Source organism: Phalangium opilio, unplaced genomic scaffold (genome assembly GCF_054372755.1).
Source record: "Phalangium opilio isolate 3A_F unplaced genomic scaffold, DU_Popi_V2 ptg000078l_1, whole genome shotgun sequence".
NCBI lineage: Eukaryota > Metazoa > Arthropoda > Arachnida > Opiliones > Phalangiidae > Phalangium > Phalangium opilio.
This window is the reverse complement of record NW_028324186.1, coordinates 3,648,388-3,665,988: the sequence shown is the minus strand read 5'-3', so window position 1 is coordinate 3,665,988 and position 17,601 is coordinate 3,648,388. Positions and strand designations below refer to the sequence as shown.

At 38.4% G+C, this 17,601-nt stretch overlaps 1 protein-coding gene across 1 annotated transcript in view; it reads right to left on the bottom strand.

Moving 5' to 3' along the window:
* Positions 1 to 17,078, bottom strand: part of LOC149655823 (uncharacterized) — a 38,558-nt gene extending 21,480 nt beyond the window's left edge. The window contains exons 1-3 of the mRNA XM_089844918.1: positions 17,014 to 17,078; positions 16,815 to 16,951; positions 16,577 to 16,746 (exon numbers count right to left, since the gene is read on the bottom strand). Coding sequence (XP_089701044.1) covers positions 16,577 to 16,746; positions 16,815 to 16,951; positions 17,014 to 17,058 — 352 coding nt within the window. The 5' untranslated portion in view covers positions 17,059 to 17,078. The remainder of the gene's footprint in view (positions 1 to 16,576; positions 16,747 to 16,814; positions 16,952 to 17,013) is intronic.
* Between the last annotated feature and the right edge of the window lie 523 nt (positions 17,079 to 17,601).

Here is a 17,601-nt window from a genome sequence, read left to right as displayed (position 1 = left end):
TAATCGGCTTCTGACTATACTAGACGAGAGCATGCTAAAACGGGTTATTTTAAGACCAGTTGCACTTTTCAATCCCATCCCTCATTCCTTCCATTATTTGTGTCATCGGTCAACGAAATTGTTGTAGTATCTAAATTTAATTGACGTGAAAACCATGAAAACCAGCCAATCTGGTTAGGATGGCCTGCCAGCCGCTGCTGCCTTGACCGGTCAACTCACTTTCTCAACACTTTTAGCCACATCGTATGATGTACATCTACGATGTGGACATTAGTATGACCTGCCCTGTTGGCAGTGGCATTGTAGGAGAATCTCTGTACTGCCCTCTTTGTACTGCCTTTGGCAGTAATAAAAGTTTCTTTCCTCATTGAAGGGAGAGTCAATGGGAGCTGATGGGAGAGGATTGTGGTGAGGTTATATTTTTCGTTCGTCATTGAAGTAAGAGTTAATATGAGAGGATTAAGCATTGCATTAAATTGTACTAGTAAGGCTAAGCAATGTTTGTTTCACATTTGCTCTATGTTTCAAGCGAGAGAGAGAGAGGATTATGATATAGCCTTAAAAAGGAAGGTTTAATACTCCCTTTAAAATTACTATCACCCGTCGACAAGTATTTCACGCTTTCAATCCCACTCCCCTATTTCATCATTCAAAGAAATCGTGAGGAATTTTAAAAGCAAAAGCTTCTCGGAACCGGGTTATTACAATTATAATATAAGTTAATTTCAAGCTTTCTGTTTAAGTCGCACTATTTCAATTAGAACATAAGTGAATTTATTGAAGTAACAATAATTAAGTAGATAACAATGTGGCTACTATTATGGCCCAGCTTTTGGGGTCAAGACATTTTACAGAACAAAATAAAATTCTTCTGTTCGGAAAACACTGCTTTGTAGTGGTTTTAAAGGTTTTTTGCAGTTAGTTAAACGAAAAATTATTTTTATGAGGTCTCTATCTTCATGATTTCGGTATTATGGATGACAAATTTTTGGAGGGGCCCGTGGCCACTTCTAAAATTTTTGGGGGGGCTCGGGCCCCACGGGCCTATAGAACTCTACGCCTATGAAAAGGGAAGATTGGAACTGGACCTTCAATTCTATAGTTCCAGGAGTAGTGTGATTCTTAGAGTATATTTTATGTATTAATAATATATATACACAGAAAAAAAGTGTTTAGGTTTGCGACATCTGAACATGTTACAAAGTTAAACATTGGTGTGAGGTAATGTTTATTGCTTCAATGTTGATGTCTAATTACATCTCTGTTTCTCTAAGGATCCTTAAAATGTGTTACAAATAGAAACACTTCTTATTTTATCACGTTTAAGAGGTAAACACAGAATAATCTTAACACTAAGCTAAACATCAACGCTTGCCAGGTGTTATTTAATGTAACATGTTTTAATACGTTGGTATATGGTTTCAATTTTTTAAATCTTTATTTTATGAAGAATTATATTTTAGGAAAACAATTAAAAAGTGGAGGTATATTTTACCGCAAGGTGAATAATCTAACACCTTGTGGCTATATTAATAACGTAAGCCACAAAGACTTTAATTTTATATTGAGAAAAGGACTTCCTTTACTCAAATTTTGAGCAAAATATATGTTTAAAGTGATGGTTTGACATGAAGAATAAATAAGCTTTCTTGGCTTTCATAATAGAACAACATTTCCAACAGGTCGGCTAGATTTGATTAAATAGGAATATTCCTAATGCGCAGAATTCCATTAGACCGAATCCCGCCAAAGTTTCTAATGAACTCAGCCCAACCGCGGGTTTGGTATTTACAATTCAAACTACGCTATTTGTCGAATTAAGCGATCCCAAAAGTGCTAGCGTTTTCAATACATTCGTACTGCCTTGGAAGCGCCACTATTTGACGACTGTGTAGTGGTCGGCGTTTGGACATGATAATCCAAAGAATTTTGGTTAATCAGTTTTTCATGGATAATAATCAGACATTGCATTAATCATAGACTTCCCGTGGATAATTTCAAATTATGAATAAAGAATTAACAAACAGATATTTTCCTATCCAAATGCCGACCACTACGACTGTGCAACAAGATGATAATAAAAAAGGACCTCGGTAATTTTTCACAAAAAGTGAAAATTGGACTTGGATTAAGCATTTAACAAAAGCAATTTCGTCCAATAAAGCCTTTTTGTTCAAAATCAGGTTAGGTTAGTAATATTTTATAAATCATTTAACATTGTTAAGCCTTTTCCAAAATATTGATGTTTATCTTCATTGACTTCTCAAATAATATGCCTTTTCCAAAAAGTTGCTGTTCGGTTAGGTTTGGTTTGGTTAGGAGGACGTCTCGTCCTCTTTGGGGCGGTTATACACTTCAAATACAGTAAAACGGCAGGCTTAATGTATTTTCATAATGAATTTAACATAAAAAATAAATAAAAAAATATTAGCAATTGATTTTATTATGCCATGTATTGCTGATTTATTACTATTATGTTCTTATAATCCTTAGTTCTAAAATAATAATTTAGAAAATGTTTGGATCTAGTGTTCATTTTACGTAGGCCGTAAATTGTTTTAAGTTAAATTAATTTAAATTCCATCGGGAAAAACCCGAAGTTTGGGTTTTACGGTGCAATGGGATTGTCCCATTGGACAGCATCGTAAATCCGCCCAAAAGCGAGTTTCGGTCGAATGGGATTCGGCGCATTGCTACTGAAGCGTATAAATAAAGCTAAGTTTACGTGCAACGGAAATTTTGTTTTCCAACGAGAAGTGGCACGTGTTTTTCTGAAAACAATGTCTCTTATTTCGCAGGAATTAATTCAACCTATGTATTTAAACCGACACCATTCAAATATTTCAAGATAAACCTGCAAATATCTTTAAAACTAAGCTTATAAACCCTTAAACATGATAGGAAGCTAAGCTTATAAACCTTTAGTCATGTTTCAAACCTAAACCTATAATCCTGAAAACATGTAATACAACTAGGCATATAATCGTGTAAACACGTCTTGTTACTAAGCATTATAATATAATAACATGACATTTACCACCCTAAACATGTTTAAATACTAGATATGACAAGCGATCAACACATTTTGAACCTAAACATAAGGTGTTGCAAACCTAAACACCATTCTTACTTAAACATGACTGTTTTAAAACGTGATAAAATATCTGTTGCAGTGTCGTGTTTAGGCACGTGTTTAGTTTCTAAACACTTTTTTTCTGTGTAGACTTGCATCAGGCGACGCCTACAAAAGTCTAACACAGCCCGAGGCTTTGTTGCGAAAACTATCTGAGGGTGAAGCCAATGATCTGTACGATCATTACTCCATTCATCCAGTGAACGTTCAACCACCGAAAGATTTACTTGGCGCTTACCAAATGAAGCGCGTCGAAGCCGAGCCAGTTAGCACTTGGGACAAAAACTGGAATACATGAGCTTCGTTCATTTTTTCCCTCGGGGTCGCTTTGGCAAGCACGATGATAGACCATTTGGGAAAATAACGGAAACCGAGTATCGTTTATCCCGTCTTTTGAACAAAAGTCCTATTTTTAGACGAGATTAATTCAATCTTATCAAGAATGCGAAATGAAAGCGATTTCTAGCAGTTTGAACTACGTTCTTCGTGTAAAAAAACCCATGCCAATTGGGGTTGAAAATTTGCTCAGTCGCGTTGAATCTGGCGATAAAGAACTTGAGAGTAATTTAGCTACTTTCTTGGGTCATATTCGAGGAACGAAGGACTACTGGTATAAAGTTCTTAGAAACGTTTTAGCGATGATTCGGGAATTTGGTCCTCCCACCTGGCTTCTAACTTTTAATCCGGCCGAGTACGATGATATTTAACTGCACGATCACTTGAGAAAAGTTAATTCAGACGATCCGGGAGTAGAGTCGATGACGGTGGCTGAATTGTTGAATTTCGACCCTCTTAGCGTCAATTTGCACTTTCACAACAAAGTGTGGTCGCTGTTAAACAACTTTGTCTTGTGTAAGCAAAATCCAGTTCTTGGCATGATAGAACATTATTTTTGGCGGGTTGAATACCAATCTCGAGGTTTACCTCACTACCATATGCTTTTGTGGGCCAAGGACGCTCCAAAGATTGGAACTTCTTCGACCGAGACTATTTTGGATTACGTGCAAAAAGAGCATCGGTAAGTCCGGAACTACACCGGCTGGTAAAAAAATTCCAAACTCACAAATGCACCTCCAGTTGTTATAAGAAGGTGAAAAATTCTAAAAAAGGATTGAAAGTGTGTCGTTACGGTTTCCCTCGAAACGTAACAAACATTGCTACTATGAATTCTGTTAGATCAGTTAATCGTCACCGTAAAATGAAATAGGCGGAGAAACGACTGTACGACTTGCCGAGAAAACAGCACGAAGTTTTAATCAATGATTACAATCCCACACTACTTTTGGCTTCCAAAGCCATCATGGAATTGCAATTTGTCGCTGACAAATCGGAAATAGTGGCAAACTATGTCACGGCGTACGTCACAAAAGGAAACTGGTCTGACATGGACCAAACCTTTGACAAGTTAGGCAACGAAAGTTTGTCCAAAAAATTATTTGCCTATAGATTGAAATCTTTGACGTGCAAGCAAATAGGAATTTATGAAGTTCTCGATATGATGCTGGGCCAAGACCTTTACAACAAGACCGACAGCACTAGATTTATTAACACTAACTTAAAAGAAAACCGATCGAGAGTTTTGAAAGGTTACAAGGAACTCGCGCGTTTGAGGGGAAACTGACCCCGAAAGCAAGGACACTTGCCAAAAAGGGCTCGTCGACGACAAATATCCGAATTGTCCTGACAGCTTGGAAAATCTTAGTTTGCGGGAATTTGGTCAGTTTTACGATCATGCGATGCGCTTTGATGGTGTCGAGAAAAATGCGAATGTAATCGAGTTGAAAAACAATCTGGGTTTTATGAGAAATAGAATTAAGCCCTACATAATAGAGCACTATATTCACGACCCGATAGAGGAGAAAGAAAGTATTGTCACGCTCTATTGATCCTATTCAAACCGTGGCGTGCTGAAACTGAGCTATTGGGCGATTTTGAAACATACGCCGATGCTTTCAAAAACTCGCTTTCGGTGTTGAAGGACATGAGAGAATATCACGAGAAACTCTCGGTTTCCAAAGAAGTTGAAAAGAAACGGGAGGTTTCTAAAAAGGCGAAAGAGCCAGAAACCATAATTTCGGAGGCAGAAAGTGATGACGATGAAAATGCGCTGCAAGGGAAAGAAAATGTTATCGAAACCGAGCACGCGATGGCTGATGTGGAAGCTGCCATGGAAATGAGTTTTCAGACTGATGTTGACAATGTGGCGTCACTAAACTCGGATCAAAGGAGAATTTATGATCACATCATGGATCACTTCTCCCAAGATGGAGAAAAATCTGGAAACAAGTGCCTTTTTGTGTCGGGACCTGGTGGCACTGGAGAGTCGTTTCTTATCGACACTCTCGCCTACGCCGTAAGGCGACGCTTTCAAAATCCTGCTAGTGTGGCCATTACTAATGTTGCCGGTAGATCATGGGCGTATCGCCGAATACCATTCCCTAAGTTCTGAGAATATAAGCATTATGAAAGAAACCTTGGGAAATTTAAAACTGTTAATTATTGATGAAATTTCTATGGTCTCGTCGGTGTTACTGACTCACGTTCACTAGAGGCTGAACGAATTTTGAGAAATGAACCAACCATTTGGTGGAGTTGTATTTATTCTTGTTTTGGGAGACTTTTTCCAATTGCCTCCGGTTCAAAGAAATCCGGTGTTTATCAAAATCACTTCCGAAGAAGCCAGACTTAGATTCAATTGCATCGGAGGAAGTGATCTTTGGAAGTTTTTTAAATACGATGAACTAACGCAAAGCCAACGACCAAAGTTACGGAGACATTCTAAGCAGTGTTAGAATTGGAAATATTTCCGAAGCTGATGTTGCAACCTCAGAATCTAGATTGTTTGAGGGAGGAAATGACATCGAGGTGGCTATGGAGCTTTTCATTAGGCTGTCCAATGAAGGGTTTCACCCAATTTGTTTGATGCGAGAAAGTTGAAAGCATTCCTTGTCAGAATAGACTCGCAGACTGTGAAAAAAAAATGAATAAAAACTTTCTCGGGAGGCTGCAAAGGCTAGAAAACGAACCGTCCAAAACGGGCGGTTTGGAGAGCAAGTTACTTCTTTGCGTTGGCTGCCGAATAATGGTCACAAGGAATATCAGTTTTGAAAAAGGCGTTGTAAATGGTACGATGGGTTTCGTAACTGGATTCAAGAAGGACGAACAAGGAAACGTTACTGGTATTTTTCTCAGAGTAGATCGCGAACCGAATAACGACGACGATATCTCCGATTTTTTAGTTGAGAAAATAAGCGTTAAATTTTTGCTCATGGCTAAAATTTACATTAAGCGCTCCCAGTTTCCCGTCATCCTGGCGTACCCTATTACGATTCACAAAAGCCAAGGCATGAGTTTAAAATGCACCATTATGGATTTGGGTCGAAATTTATTCGGAACCGGCATGGCGTACGTCGCTTTATCAAGAGTGACGTCTTTAGCCGGACTCCATCTATTACAGTTCGATCTGACTAAAATTAAGGCGGATGGGCGAGCCATTATGGAGTATAACAGGCTTCGCAAAAATATAGGCCAGATCTGCCTCTTTTGGAAATAACGGAGTTGAAAGAAAGTCGAGGTAAGAAAAGAAGTGCGCCTACAATATCTAAAAGCCTTTTAGAAGGCGAGGAAGAGAGATGTGCAGAAACACCGAAGAAGAAAAGGAAAGCCCAACAGAGTTCGGATAGTTTGCCCTTGAAGGGTTTAGCTAACGATGACCAAGTAACATGCTATTCTAATAGCGTTTTGCAACTACTCTTATTAGTGCCAGAATTAAGAGAATTGGTTAAATCTTACAATGGATCATACGTTGAAAAACCAGTTTTACGTTGCCTCCATAACACGATAAACGACATCGAGAGTTCTCAAGGAAGTTTCAGTCGTAAAGGGTTGGAACTGAGAATGGCTGTCGGAAATCATTTTACGCAAAACTATCAACAAGACGCCAGTGAATTTTTGATGGTCCTTTTGACGACACTAAGCCAAGAAATGGAAGCCGATTACTCTAAGGCTCTAAAAGATCTTTTTTGGTCAAAGTCGCGAAACGTTTCCAAATCCCCCAAAAGTCAAGTTGAACAAAATTCGGAAAATATTGTTGAAAGCAACATTTTCAATCTTCCACTAGAAAACCGAGATAAAATTGATTTGAAATCTCTAGAAAAAAGGATGAGATTAACAGAGGTGCAATGCGTATTTTCAGAAGAAAATAGGGGAAGTGGGTAGCCGTAGCCTTGAGCCATACAAGTCGTCCAGTGATTCTCACTTACAATGGTCGATTCCCCTACCACCCTTAAAATTTGAATCTGGCCAATCGGCGCGAAGCATAAAATAGTACCAGATTTCATTGCGAACGCCACCATGTAGCGAACTGTGGAACTAACTTGTGTAGTCTGCTTATATTTCTGCTGTGCTTCAGTTTGAGTTAGGGTTACGTCAGGCAACGGGTTAATGCGGATATTGGTTTAATTAAGGACGAAAATTCGATTATTTAATAAAATGAATGTCGTTAAGAGTACGCAGTGTGATTTAACGTACAAGGAAACTACCGATAAGAAAACTCAGGCTGTGTTGAAAGGAAAAGCAAGATCTACCCAAACCAATCCCAATGTTAAAAATCAAACTACAAAAACTTGGATACAACTTTATTACTTTGAACTCTTCCCTATCACAGTTTAAAACTTCGGACAAGTTAATTTTTTCCCTGGAACTTAGAAATACCATTGTATTTAAAAATAAAGACATATTTTAAAATAAGTTATGAATTTAGTACTTACCACTCGATTCCAGCCTCTGCCATTCTGCCTGAGTGCCTCACTGCCTCTAGCAGACGCGTCTAGTCAGTTGGAAGGCGTAGGACCGTACTGTCCACAGAATTACGTCACTCGTGTGTTAATGCGCGTAAAAATCCTATCTCTCTTCACCGCCACGGGGAGGGGAATGGCGCGAAAAATCCGTAAACGGGACGCCTCGCGAAGTTGCCCAAGCTACCCACTTCCCCTATTTTCTTCTGGTATTTTGTAACAACCCAAAAATACAAGAGCGTGATGTATTGATATCCAGCGGGAAGTACGTATTTTTGTGTCTTCTCCGTGGCGATTACAATGATGGTCGACCAATTAAGATTTCGACCAAAATATCAAGTTTTGAAAATCAAAATGTCACTATGAGTAAGATGCTTTTTAAAACTAAAGGGGTGATTATTCATAAAGGTGAATCGTTGGCCGAGGGACATTATGTGAACTTTGTGAGAAAAGACAACGGCTGGTACGAGGTCAGTGATACAATGATCAGAAAAAGGGAGAGATTCGTCAGTAACTTGACTGACGTCACTGTTCTGCTCTTGGAAAGAGTCCAGACACATTAAAGGGAATCTAACGTGCTTGAAGAATCCATATCAAATTTACCCCGCGTAAAGTCCAAAATTTCAATATTCGTACCAGAAAGGAGCATCATATCTGTCAAAGATATACTAATACTTTCATATTCCCTTTAAAGTAATTTATGACTGGGTAAGATTGTTAATCCTAGAGCAAGTTTAAGGTTAACGATGGTTCTGGAGTAATTTTGATGTTGCCTACTATAATAACCGTGAAAGGGAGAGGAGGGAGGATTGTAGGGCCATGCTATTGTTACGAAAAAAGGCGATGATTCTTGCATTCATTTTAGAATTTTCTAGTGAAGGGTTTTTAGTACTATCAGAAGAAAATAGGGGAAGTGGGTAGCTTGGGCAACTTCGCGAGGCGTCCCGTTTACGGATTTTTCGCGCCATTTCCCTCCCCGTGGGGGTGAAGATAGATAGGATTTTTACGCGCATTAACACACGAGTGACGTAATTCTGTGGACAGTACGGTCCTACGCCTTCCAACTGACTAGACGCGTCTGCTAGAGGCAGTGAGGCACTCAGGCAGAGGCTGGAATCGAGTGGTAAGTACTAAATTCATAACTTATTTTAAAATATGTCTTTATTTTTAAATACAATGGTATTTCTAAGTTCCAGGGAAAAAATTAACTTGTCCGAAGTTTTAAACTGTGATAGGGAAGAGTTCAAGGTAATAAAGTTGTATCCAAGTTTTTGTAGTTTGATTTTTAACATTGGGATTGGTTTGGGTAGATCTTGCTTTTCCTTTCAACACAGCCTGAGTTTTCTTATCGGTAGTTTCCTTGTACGTTAAATCACACTGCGTACTCTTAACGACATTCATTTTATTAAATAATCGAATTTTCGTCCTTAATTAAACCAATATCCGCATTAACCCGTTGCCTGACGTAACCCTAACTCAAACTGAAGCACAGCAGAAATATAAGCAGACTACACAAGTTAGTTCCACAGTTCGCTACATGGTGGCGTTCGCAATCAAATCTGGTACTATTTTATGCTTCGCGCCGATTGGCCAGATTCAAATTTAAAGGGTGGTAGGGGAATCGACCATTGTAAGTGAGAATCACTGGACGACTTGTATGGCTCAAGGCTACGGCTACCCACTTCCCCTATTTTCTTCTGGTACTCTGTATTAGTCTTGCCCCAATGGTGTTTTATGTAAAAAACACGCTAAAAACGTAGCCCCTGTTGGTAATGTAAAAAACACGCTAAAAACGTAGCCCCTGTTGGTAATGCTATGTGATTAAATATAATTCTTTAATAAGCTGGTGAAACTATTCAGACAAACTCATCCTATTAGTTCACATTGAACAGATTTTTTGAACTGAGATTTAGACACTCGTATCCAAATTTTAAATAGATACTGATTAAAATTAATATATTCAAAGAGTTTTCTAATTAACAGTTTCGCAACTACCATTTTTCTCTTTTAAGCGCGCTATATTTTTTTTACATTAAGACTCTTATAATTTTCTTTACATAAACAATTTCAAACCGTTCCAAAAAAAGTCCACGAGATTTTATAAATTAAATTAATTTAATCTAATATTATACTGTTTTAATTTCAACCCCTGTAGCGAAGATTTTGTGTTTCAATATTATTTATTAATATAACCTTTCCTTTGTATAACTTATCAATAATGTGTACCCGACCCAATCTAATACCACTTACAAAAATTTATTTTAAAGTATTTAATAGCCATATGAACTTATTAATTTGTCCCACTAACTAATATCCTACTATTGTTGGATAATTTGTTTTTATAAAGTTTGAGAATTATTTCCCCAATTGCGGTTACCAATATATATATATATATATATATATATATATATATATATTGGTTTTATATATATATATATATATATAAAACATTTTTTTTCAATTAATATTCCAGGAAGTTTTGCATATTCTCTATGTGTTTCTCACCAGCTGGAGTAGTCTGAGTGACGGGTGGCATTGATTAAAACCCACAGGGGTAGAATTTGCAAAGCCTTTTGGAATAATTTTTTTTCTTCAAAATTTTATAACCTTTTTATTGTCCCTTTTGTACCCCACGCAAAAAAACAATAATTGTCATGTTCTAGCTGCACTGTTTCCAAACTTAAAGTTAAGAGTTGCGTGAGAAAATTTTAAAAATAGACCCTCAAAATCTTATATTTAAATGAACATATAATAGCCAGTAAATGGTAAAGTTTTCTTTCGCGTCCTCCCCCTCCGCCCCTTTACATAACTAATATAACGAAGAACAAAATTATTTCGACATAAATACTACAAGCAGTGCATATTTTCAAGTTTGAAACATGCAATTTAAAGACTATTTTCGTACAACTACAAGCGTATTGTATCAACACGTGCCAGCTGCTAAGCTTCAACAGAAAGATAATTCATCATAGCCTTTACCAGTATAATAAAAGGTTAAAACTACACAGCTAAAAAAAATTATCATCATCATTATAAAAAACAACACCACAAGACTTCGATAGACAGATCAAGAAATAAAATATTCAACTTCTATGCCGAAACAACAGACACTTTAGACTGGCGTGTTCAAAGAATGAGAGCGACTTTGGATTAAAAAAAAGCAAAGATATCAAAGGTTATTTACCTTCGTATTGGTTGAGCGAGTGTCTATAGAACGTCAAGGTGTACCAAGGCCAAATAATACATGTCAATTATTTGATTTCCCTGCATTTATATAACGGCTTGGCAAGCCTTGCCTTCAAGTTCATCAACACAATAGAAGTTCATAACAGATATGAATTCGCAAAAAAAACTTTTTTGAACAAAAGTTGCTTCAACGTTATTAAAATTTAGAACAGCAATGGTTTGTTACTAAAATTATGTACTTCACTATGTTGGGAGTTTGGGCGCACTCCTGTAAGCCAAGCTTCTGGGCGACAAAGTTTTTAGGGAATAAGGGACTTGTCAGCATGCCTACCCTACAGGAACTGACTACCCCGTGTCCGCGGGTGGTGAAATACCCCAAATCCCCCCTCCTTCACCACCCGATTAAACCTCAAGTACTTCACTCATAACTCTAAAAAACCCAACTGTGATTAACCACCTAATCACTTTGGACTTCAATTTAAATTTCCATTAAAACGCCTTATGAACGTTATTTTACGGACGTTTGCCAAACAAAACAAGCTCGGTGGAATAAGTAAAATAAAGCTGTCAATTAATGACGTTAAGCAGTAATGCTATCTGAGTTCAAAAGTAATAAATATAAAAAAAAATAAAATGGACTGGAGATGTCGCTACCAAACACAAGGCAATTCATTAAATCTCTGAAGTAAATTGCAGATTCTACATTAACAAAACAAAATCACGCGCGATGGCGCTAGTAAAAAAGCTACCGGTTAATGACATTAACCACTAACGCCATCTTAGTTCAATAGTGAAACACGAAGCTCCTCATTAACTGTGAACTAAACTGCAGACTCTACATCAATAAAACAAAACCAAGCGCGATGGAACCAGTAAAAAAAGCTACCAATTAATGACATTAACCACTAACGCCATCTTAGTTCAATAGTGAAACACAAGGCTCCTCATTAACTGTGAACTAAACTGCAGACTCTACATAAATAAAACAAAACCAAGCGCGATGGAACCAGTAAAAAAAGCTACCGATTAATGACATTAACCACTAACGCCATCTTAGTTCAATAGTATGAAATATAGAAAAAAAATAAATCAACTGGATTGAAGATGTCACTAACGAAATACAAGGCGCTTCATTAACTCTCTAAGCTAAACTGCAGATTCTACACCAACAAATCACTACCCTTTTTAAAAAGCATCTTTAAGTATATTAGCAGTATTTTAACAAACTCCCCTTTCCCTTTTTTATACCTAAAAAAATTTAACATTAAAATCCATGCTTACTATTTTTCTCGCTATTATATATTCTCAATTTTACAGTCCTAGGATTAAATGTGTATAAATAATTTTTCAACATTGAATTATTCACTTGAGAGATTAACAAAATGATTATTGGTGCTCTAACGTTAATGTTGAACTTTTCACACTTTTTAAATCCAACCTTCGCGTATGACTGTCTTTGAACATTTTTTAATCCATCTCATGTATTCATAGTGAAACTTACATTTTAGATTCAGTTAAAATTAATTATAGTTATTCATAGCTTTTTCCTGTTAAGGTCTATTTTTTGCCAGTTAGGACGCAATCACTAATTATTCTTAAAAGGCTTTCGTGTGTCAAAAATTATTTTCCTTATAAAGTTACGAATGAAACCCTTTAAAAAAATACGCAACTATTAGCTTTAAACGTGAAAAACAAAATTTTAATTTTCTGGAAAATTATTATAATGAATACCATAAATAAATAACAACCAGGGAAATATAATTCCAAATTGCATGCTATAAATAAACGTAGCAATTATCAAACCAAATGTGTTTTTAAAATAAATCTTTAGCACTTTCCAATAAATTAATCATGCGTGTTTAAACCTTGACAAAAAGTTTAACCAAAATATTCTTAAAGCAATTTATTGTTTTAATGATTTCAAAGTAATTATTGAACAGCCATAACTTTAAAAAATTGCAATTTATATTTTAAATAAATAATATAATTAACCCTAACTTTTGTCATCAATAAACTACTGTAACTCTCATTTGACTTAATTTATCTAAGGTAAATTAGTTACCATTTGTTTCATAAATACTAGTAAATAATTTGTTGATCCTATTATTTCCTATATTCAATGATTTAATAGTTCCCTTTCCACGAATGGTTCATTTTGACGAGCTGCCCTAGCTCTACCCACAGGCCGCCTTCCTCGTGCCGAAGGATTGTTTAATATTTCCATTTCCACGAATGGTTCATTTTGATGAGGTACCCTAGTTCTACCCACAGGCCGCCTTCCTCGTGCTGGAGGATTGTTCAATACTTCCCTTTCCACGAATGGTTCATTTTGACGAGCTGCCCTAGCTCTACCCACAGGCCGCCTTCCTCGTGCCGGAGGATTGTTTATTATTTCCCTTTCCACGAATGGTTCATTTTGATTAGCTGCCCTAGCTCTACCCACAGGCCACCTTCCTCGTGCCGGAGGATTGTTTAATATTTCCCTTTCCATGAATGGTTCATTTTGATGAGCTGCCCTAGCTCTACCCACAGGCCGCCTTCCTCGTGCCGGAGGATTGTTTAATATTTCCCTTTCCACGAATGGTTCATTTTGATGAGCTGCCCTAGCTCTACCCACAGGCCGCCTTCCTCGTGCCGGAGGATTGTTTAATATTTCCCTTTCCACGAATGGTTCATTTTGATGAGCTGCCCCTAGCTCTACCCACAGGCCGCCTTCCTCGTGCCGGAGGATTGTTTAATATTTCCCTTTCCACGAATGGTTCATTTTGATGAACTGCCCAAGATCTACCCACAGGCCGCCTTTCGTGCCGGAGGATTGTTTAATATTTCCCTTTCCACGAATGGTTCATTTTGACGAGCTGCCCTAGCTCTACCCACAGGCCGCCTTCCTCGTGCCGGAGGATTGTTTAATATTTCCCTTTCCACGAATGGTTCATTTTGACGAGCTGCCCTAGCTCTACCCACAGGCCGTCTTCCTCGTGCCGGAGGATTGTTTAATATTTCCCTTTCCACGAATGGTTCATTTTGACGAGCTGCCCTAGCTCTACCCACAGGCCGCCTTCCTCGTGCCGGAGGATTGTTTAATATTTCCCTTTCCACGAATGGTTCATTTTGATGAGCTGCCCTAGCTCTACCCACAGGCCGCCTTCCTCGTGCCGGAGGATTGTTTAATATTTCCCTTTCCACGAACGGTTCATTTTGATGAGCTGCCCTAGCTCTACCCACAGGCCGCCTTCCTCGTGCCGGAGGATTGTTTAATATTTCCCTTTCCACGAATGGTTCATTTTGATGAGCTGCCCTAGCTCTACCCACAGGCCGCCTTCCTCGTGCCGGAGGATTGTTTAATATTTCCCTTTCCACGAATGGTTCATTTTGATTGTTTAATATTTCCCTTTCCACGAATGGTTCATTTGGACGAGCTGCCCTAGCTCTACCCACAGGCCGTCTTCCTCGTGCCGGAGGATTGTTTAATATTTCCCTATCCATGAATGGTTCATTTTGATGAGCTGCCCTAGCTCTACCCACAGGCCGCCTTCCTCGTGCCGGAGGATTGTTTAATATTTCCCTTTCCACGAATGGTTCATTTTGACGAGCTGCCCTAGCTCTACCCACAGGCCGCCTTCCTCGTGCCGGAGGATTGTTTAATATTTCCCTTTCCACGAATGGTTCATTTTGATGAGCTGCCCTAGCTCTACCCACAGGCCGCCTTCCTCGTGCCGGAGGATTGTTTAATATTTCCCTTTCCACGAATGGTTCATTTTGATGAGCTGCCCTAGCTCTACCCACAGGCCGCCTTCCTCGTGCCGGAGGATTGTTTAATATTTCCCTTTCCACGAATGGTTCATTTTGATGAGCTGCCCTAGCTCTACCCACAGGCCGCCTTCCTCGTGCCGGAGGATTGTTTAATATTTCCCTTTCCACGAATGGTTCATTTTGATGAGCTGCCCCTAGCTCTACCCACAGGCCGCCTTCCTCGTGCCGGAGGATTGTTTAATATTTCCCTTTCCACGAATGGTTCATTTTGATGAGCTGCCCTAGCTCTACCCACAGGCCGCCTTCCTCGTGCCGGAGGATTGTTTAATATTTCCCTTTCCACGAATGGTTCATTTTGATGAGCTGCCCTAGCTCTACCCACAGGCCGCCTTCCTCGTGCCGGAGGACTGTTTAATATTTCCCTTTCCACGAATGGTTCATTTTGACGAGCTGCCCTAGCTCTACCCACAGGCCGCCTTCCTCGTGCCGGAGGATTGTTTAATATTTCCCTTTCCACGAATGGTTCATTTTGATGAGCTGCCCTAGCTCTACCCACAGGCCGCCTTCCTCGTGCCGGAGGATTGTTTAATATTTCCCTTTCCACGAATGGTTCATTTTGATGAGCTGCCCTAGCTCTACCCACAGGCCGCCTTCCTCGTGCCGGAGGATTGTTTAATATTTCCCTTTCCACGAATGGTTCATTTTGACGAGCTGCCCTAGCTCTACCCACAGGCCGCCTTCCTCGTGCCGGAGGATTGTTTAATATTTCCCTTTCCACGAATGGTTCATTTTGATGAGCTGCCCTAGCTCTACCCACAGGCCGCCTTCCTCGTGCCGGAGGATTGTTTAATATTTCCCTTTCCACGAATGGTTCATTTTGATGAGCTGCCCTAGCTCTACCCACAGGCCGCCTTCCTCGTGCCGGAGGATTGTTTAATATTTCCCTTTCCACGAATGGTTCATTTTGATGAGCTGCCCTAGCTCTACCCACAGGCCGCCTTCCTCGTGCCGGAGGATTGTTTAATATTTCCCTTTCCACGAATGGTTCATTTTGACGAGCTGCCCTAGCTCTACCCACAGGCCGCCTTCCTCGTGCCGGAGGATTGTTTAATATTTCCCTTTCCACGAATGGTTCATTTTGATGAGCTGCCCTAGCTCTACCCACAGGCCGCCTTCCTCGTGCCGGAGGATTGTTTAATACTTCCCTTTCCACGAATGGTTCATTGCCCTCTTCTCCTGGGTCAGGGTCTTCCAGTAGGTCGTCTCTTTGACGGTTTAAATTGTTTTCTATGTGGTCTCGTTCACCCCTCCTTAAATCACCTCCTTCGTAGTAAAAGTGTAGTGTAACTGGACAATTGTCGGATATTGAGATTATTCTATCCATCTTGTTGGCTAGATTTTGAAATAAAGACATAGGATTTTATAGGAGAAAAAATGTGTTTTTATAGGAAAATATAGGACTAAAAATGACTGGAGCTTGTCATGAAGTGGTCAAAACTGGACAATAACAGTAAACACTGATTTAAATAGAGATTGAACTTACCTGGTAGGCTTGGTAGCAGCAACCGTAAAATGCACAGAATAGTTCTTTTACGCAACAAACTAGCTTAGCCTAACCCTAAGAATGCGCGTGCTGAAATACAATATCAATTGTCAGCATGCGCAAAGCTATAGAGCTATTAAATATTAAAATATTTTTGTTTGTTACCCTTCGGGTAAAGGTGGAGCACCCTCTTCTTGCCCAGGCGCGTTAACATGATAAACGCAAAAACTTTACACCCTGAAGCTTCGGAGCTGCAAATACTTTCTCTAGAGGCGCTTATATCTTGAGCTTTCTGAAGTCGACTCAAAACGGACGACGTAATTGTACATTCCATTCTAAAACATCGGAAGAAAAAGAATTATAAATAAAATTATAAATTATAAAAACTAAACATTGAACATACCTAAGTGATTTCACAAGCATTTTCATTTGAGTTTTGAGCATGGAAACTTCTCCTTTAAGAAGTTCCACCTCTTTATCTTTTTCCCTACGTATACGCTGCATTTCAATTATGGTTTCTTCTAAACTTTCGCATAATGCCTATTAACAGACAGTTTTAATGGTTCAATTAAATATAATTGGTAAAAATAAGGGTTAATTACCCTGCTTTCTTCGAAACCATCATCAGGACCAGGTGGGTCATCCATACAAAAAAATTCTTTACAGGATGACTATACGAAACAAATTTAAAATAAAATTAATCACTACATTAAAATAGCTCATAATTAAAATGAAAGAGTACATTTTTTTAATTATTAATATGTAATACCTTTTCATTACTTCTTAATTCATCATTAGACTATTTACAAAAGATTGAAGTCCGTTTACACGATCTTCAAGAAATGCTGTGTCAAAATTATCACCAAACCACCTTTTCGGTGGTATTGTGAATTTTAAATTAGGGAATAAAGTTTTGAGCTACGTTTCAAAAATAAAGCAAATATTTTAATTATTTAAAACTTTAGAAATTTAATTATTTATAGATAGTAGAAGCCTAAGTACTTTTTTATTAAGTCTTGTAAAATCAGTGTAACGTCTGAAAACAAACCAACGTCTACATGTGGTGGAATGTTCCACTTGAACTTTGTATATCTTAAAAAGAAATAAATAAATAAATAAATATATAAGTCGTGTACAATAATTATCAATTTTTAAGATTATTTGAAGTATTTAATGATTTATTATCTTGG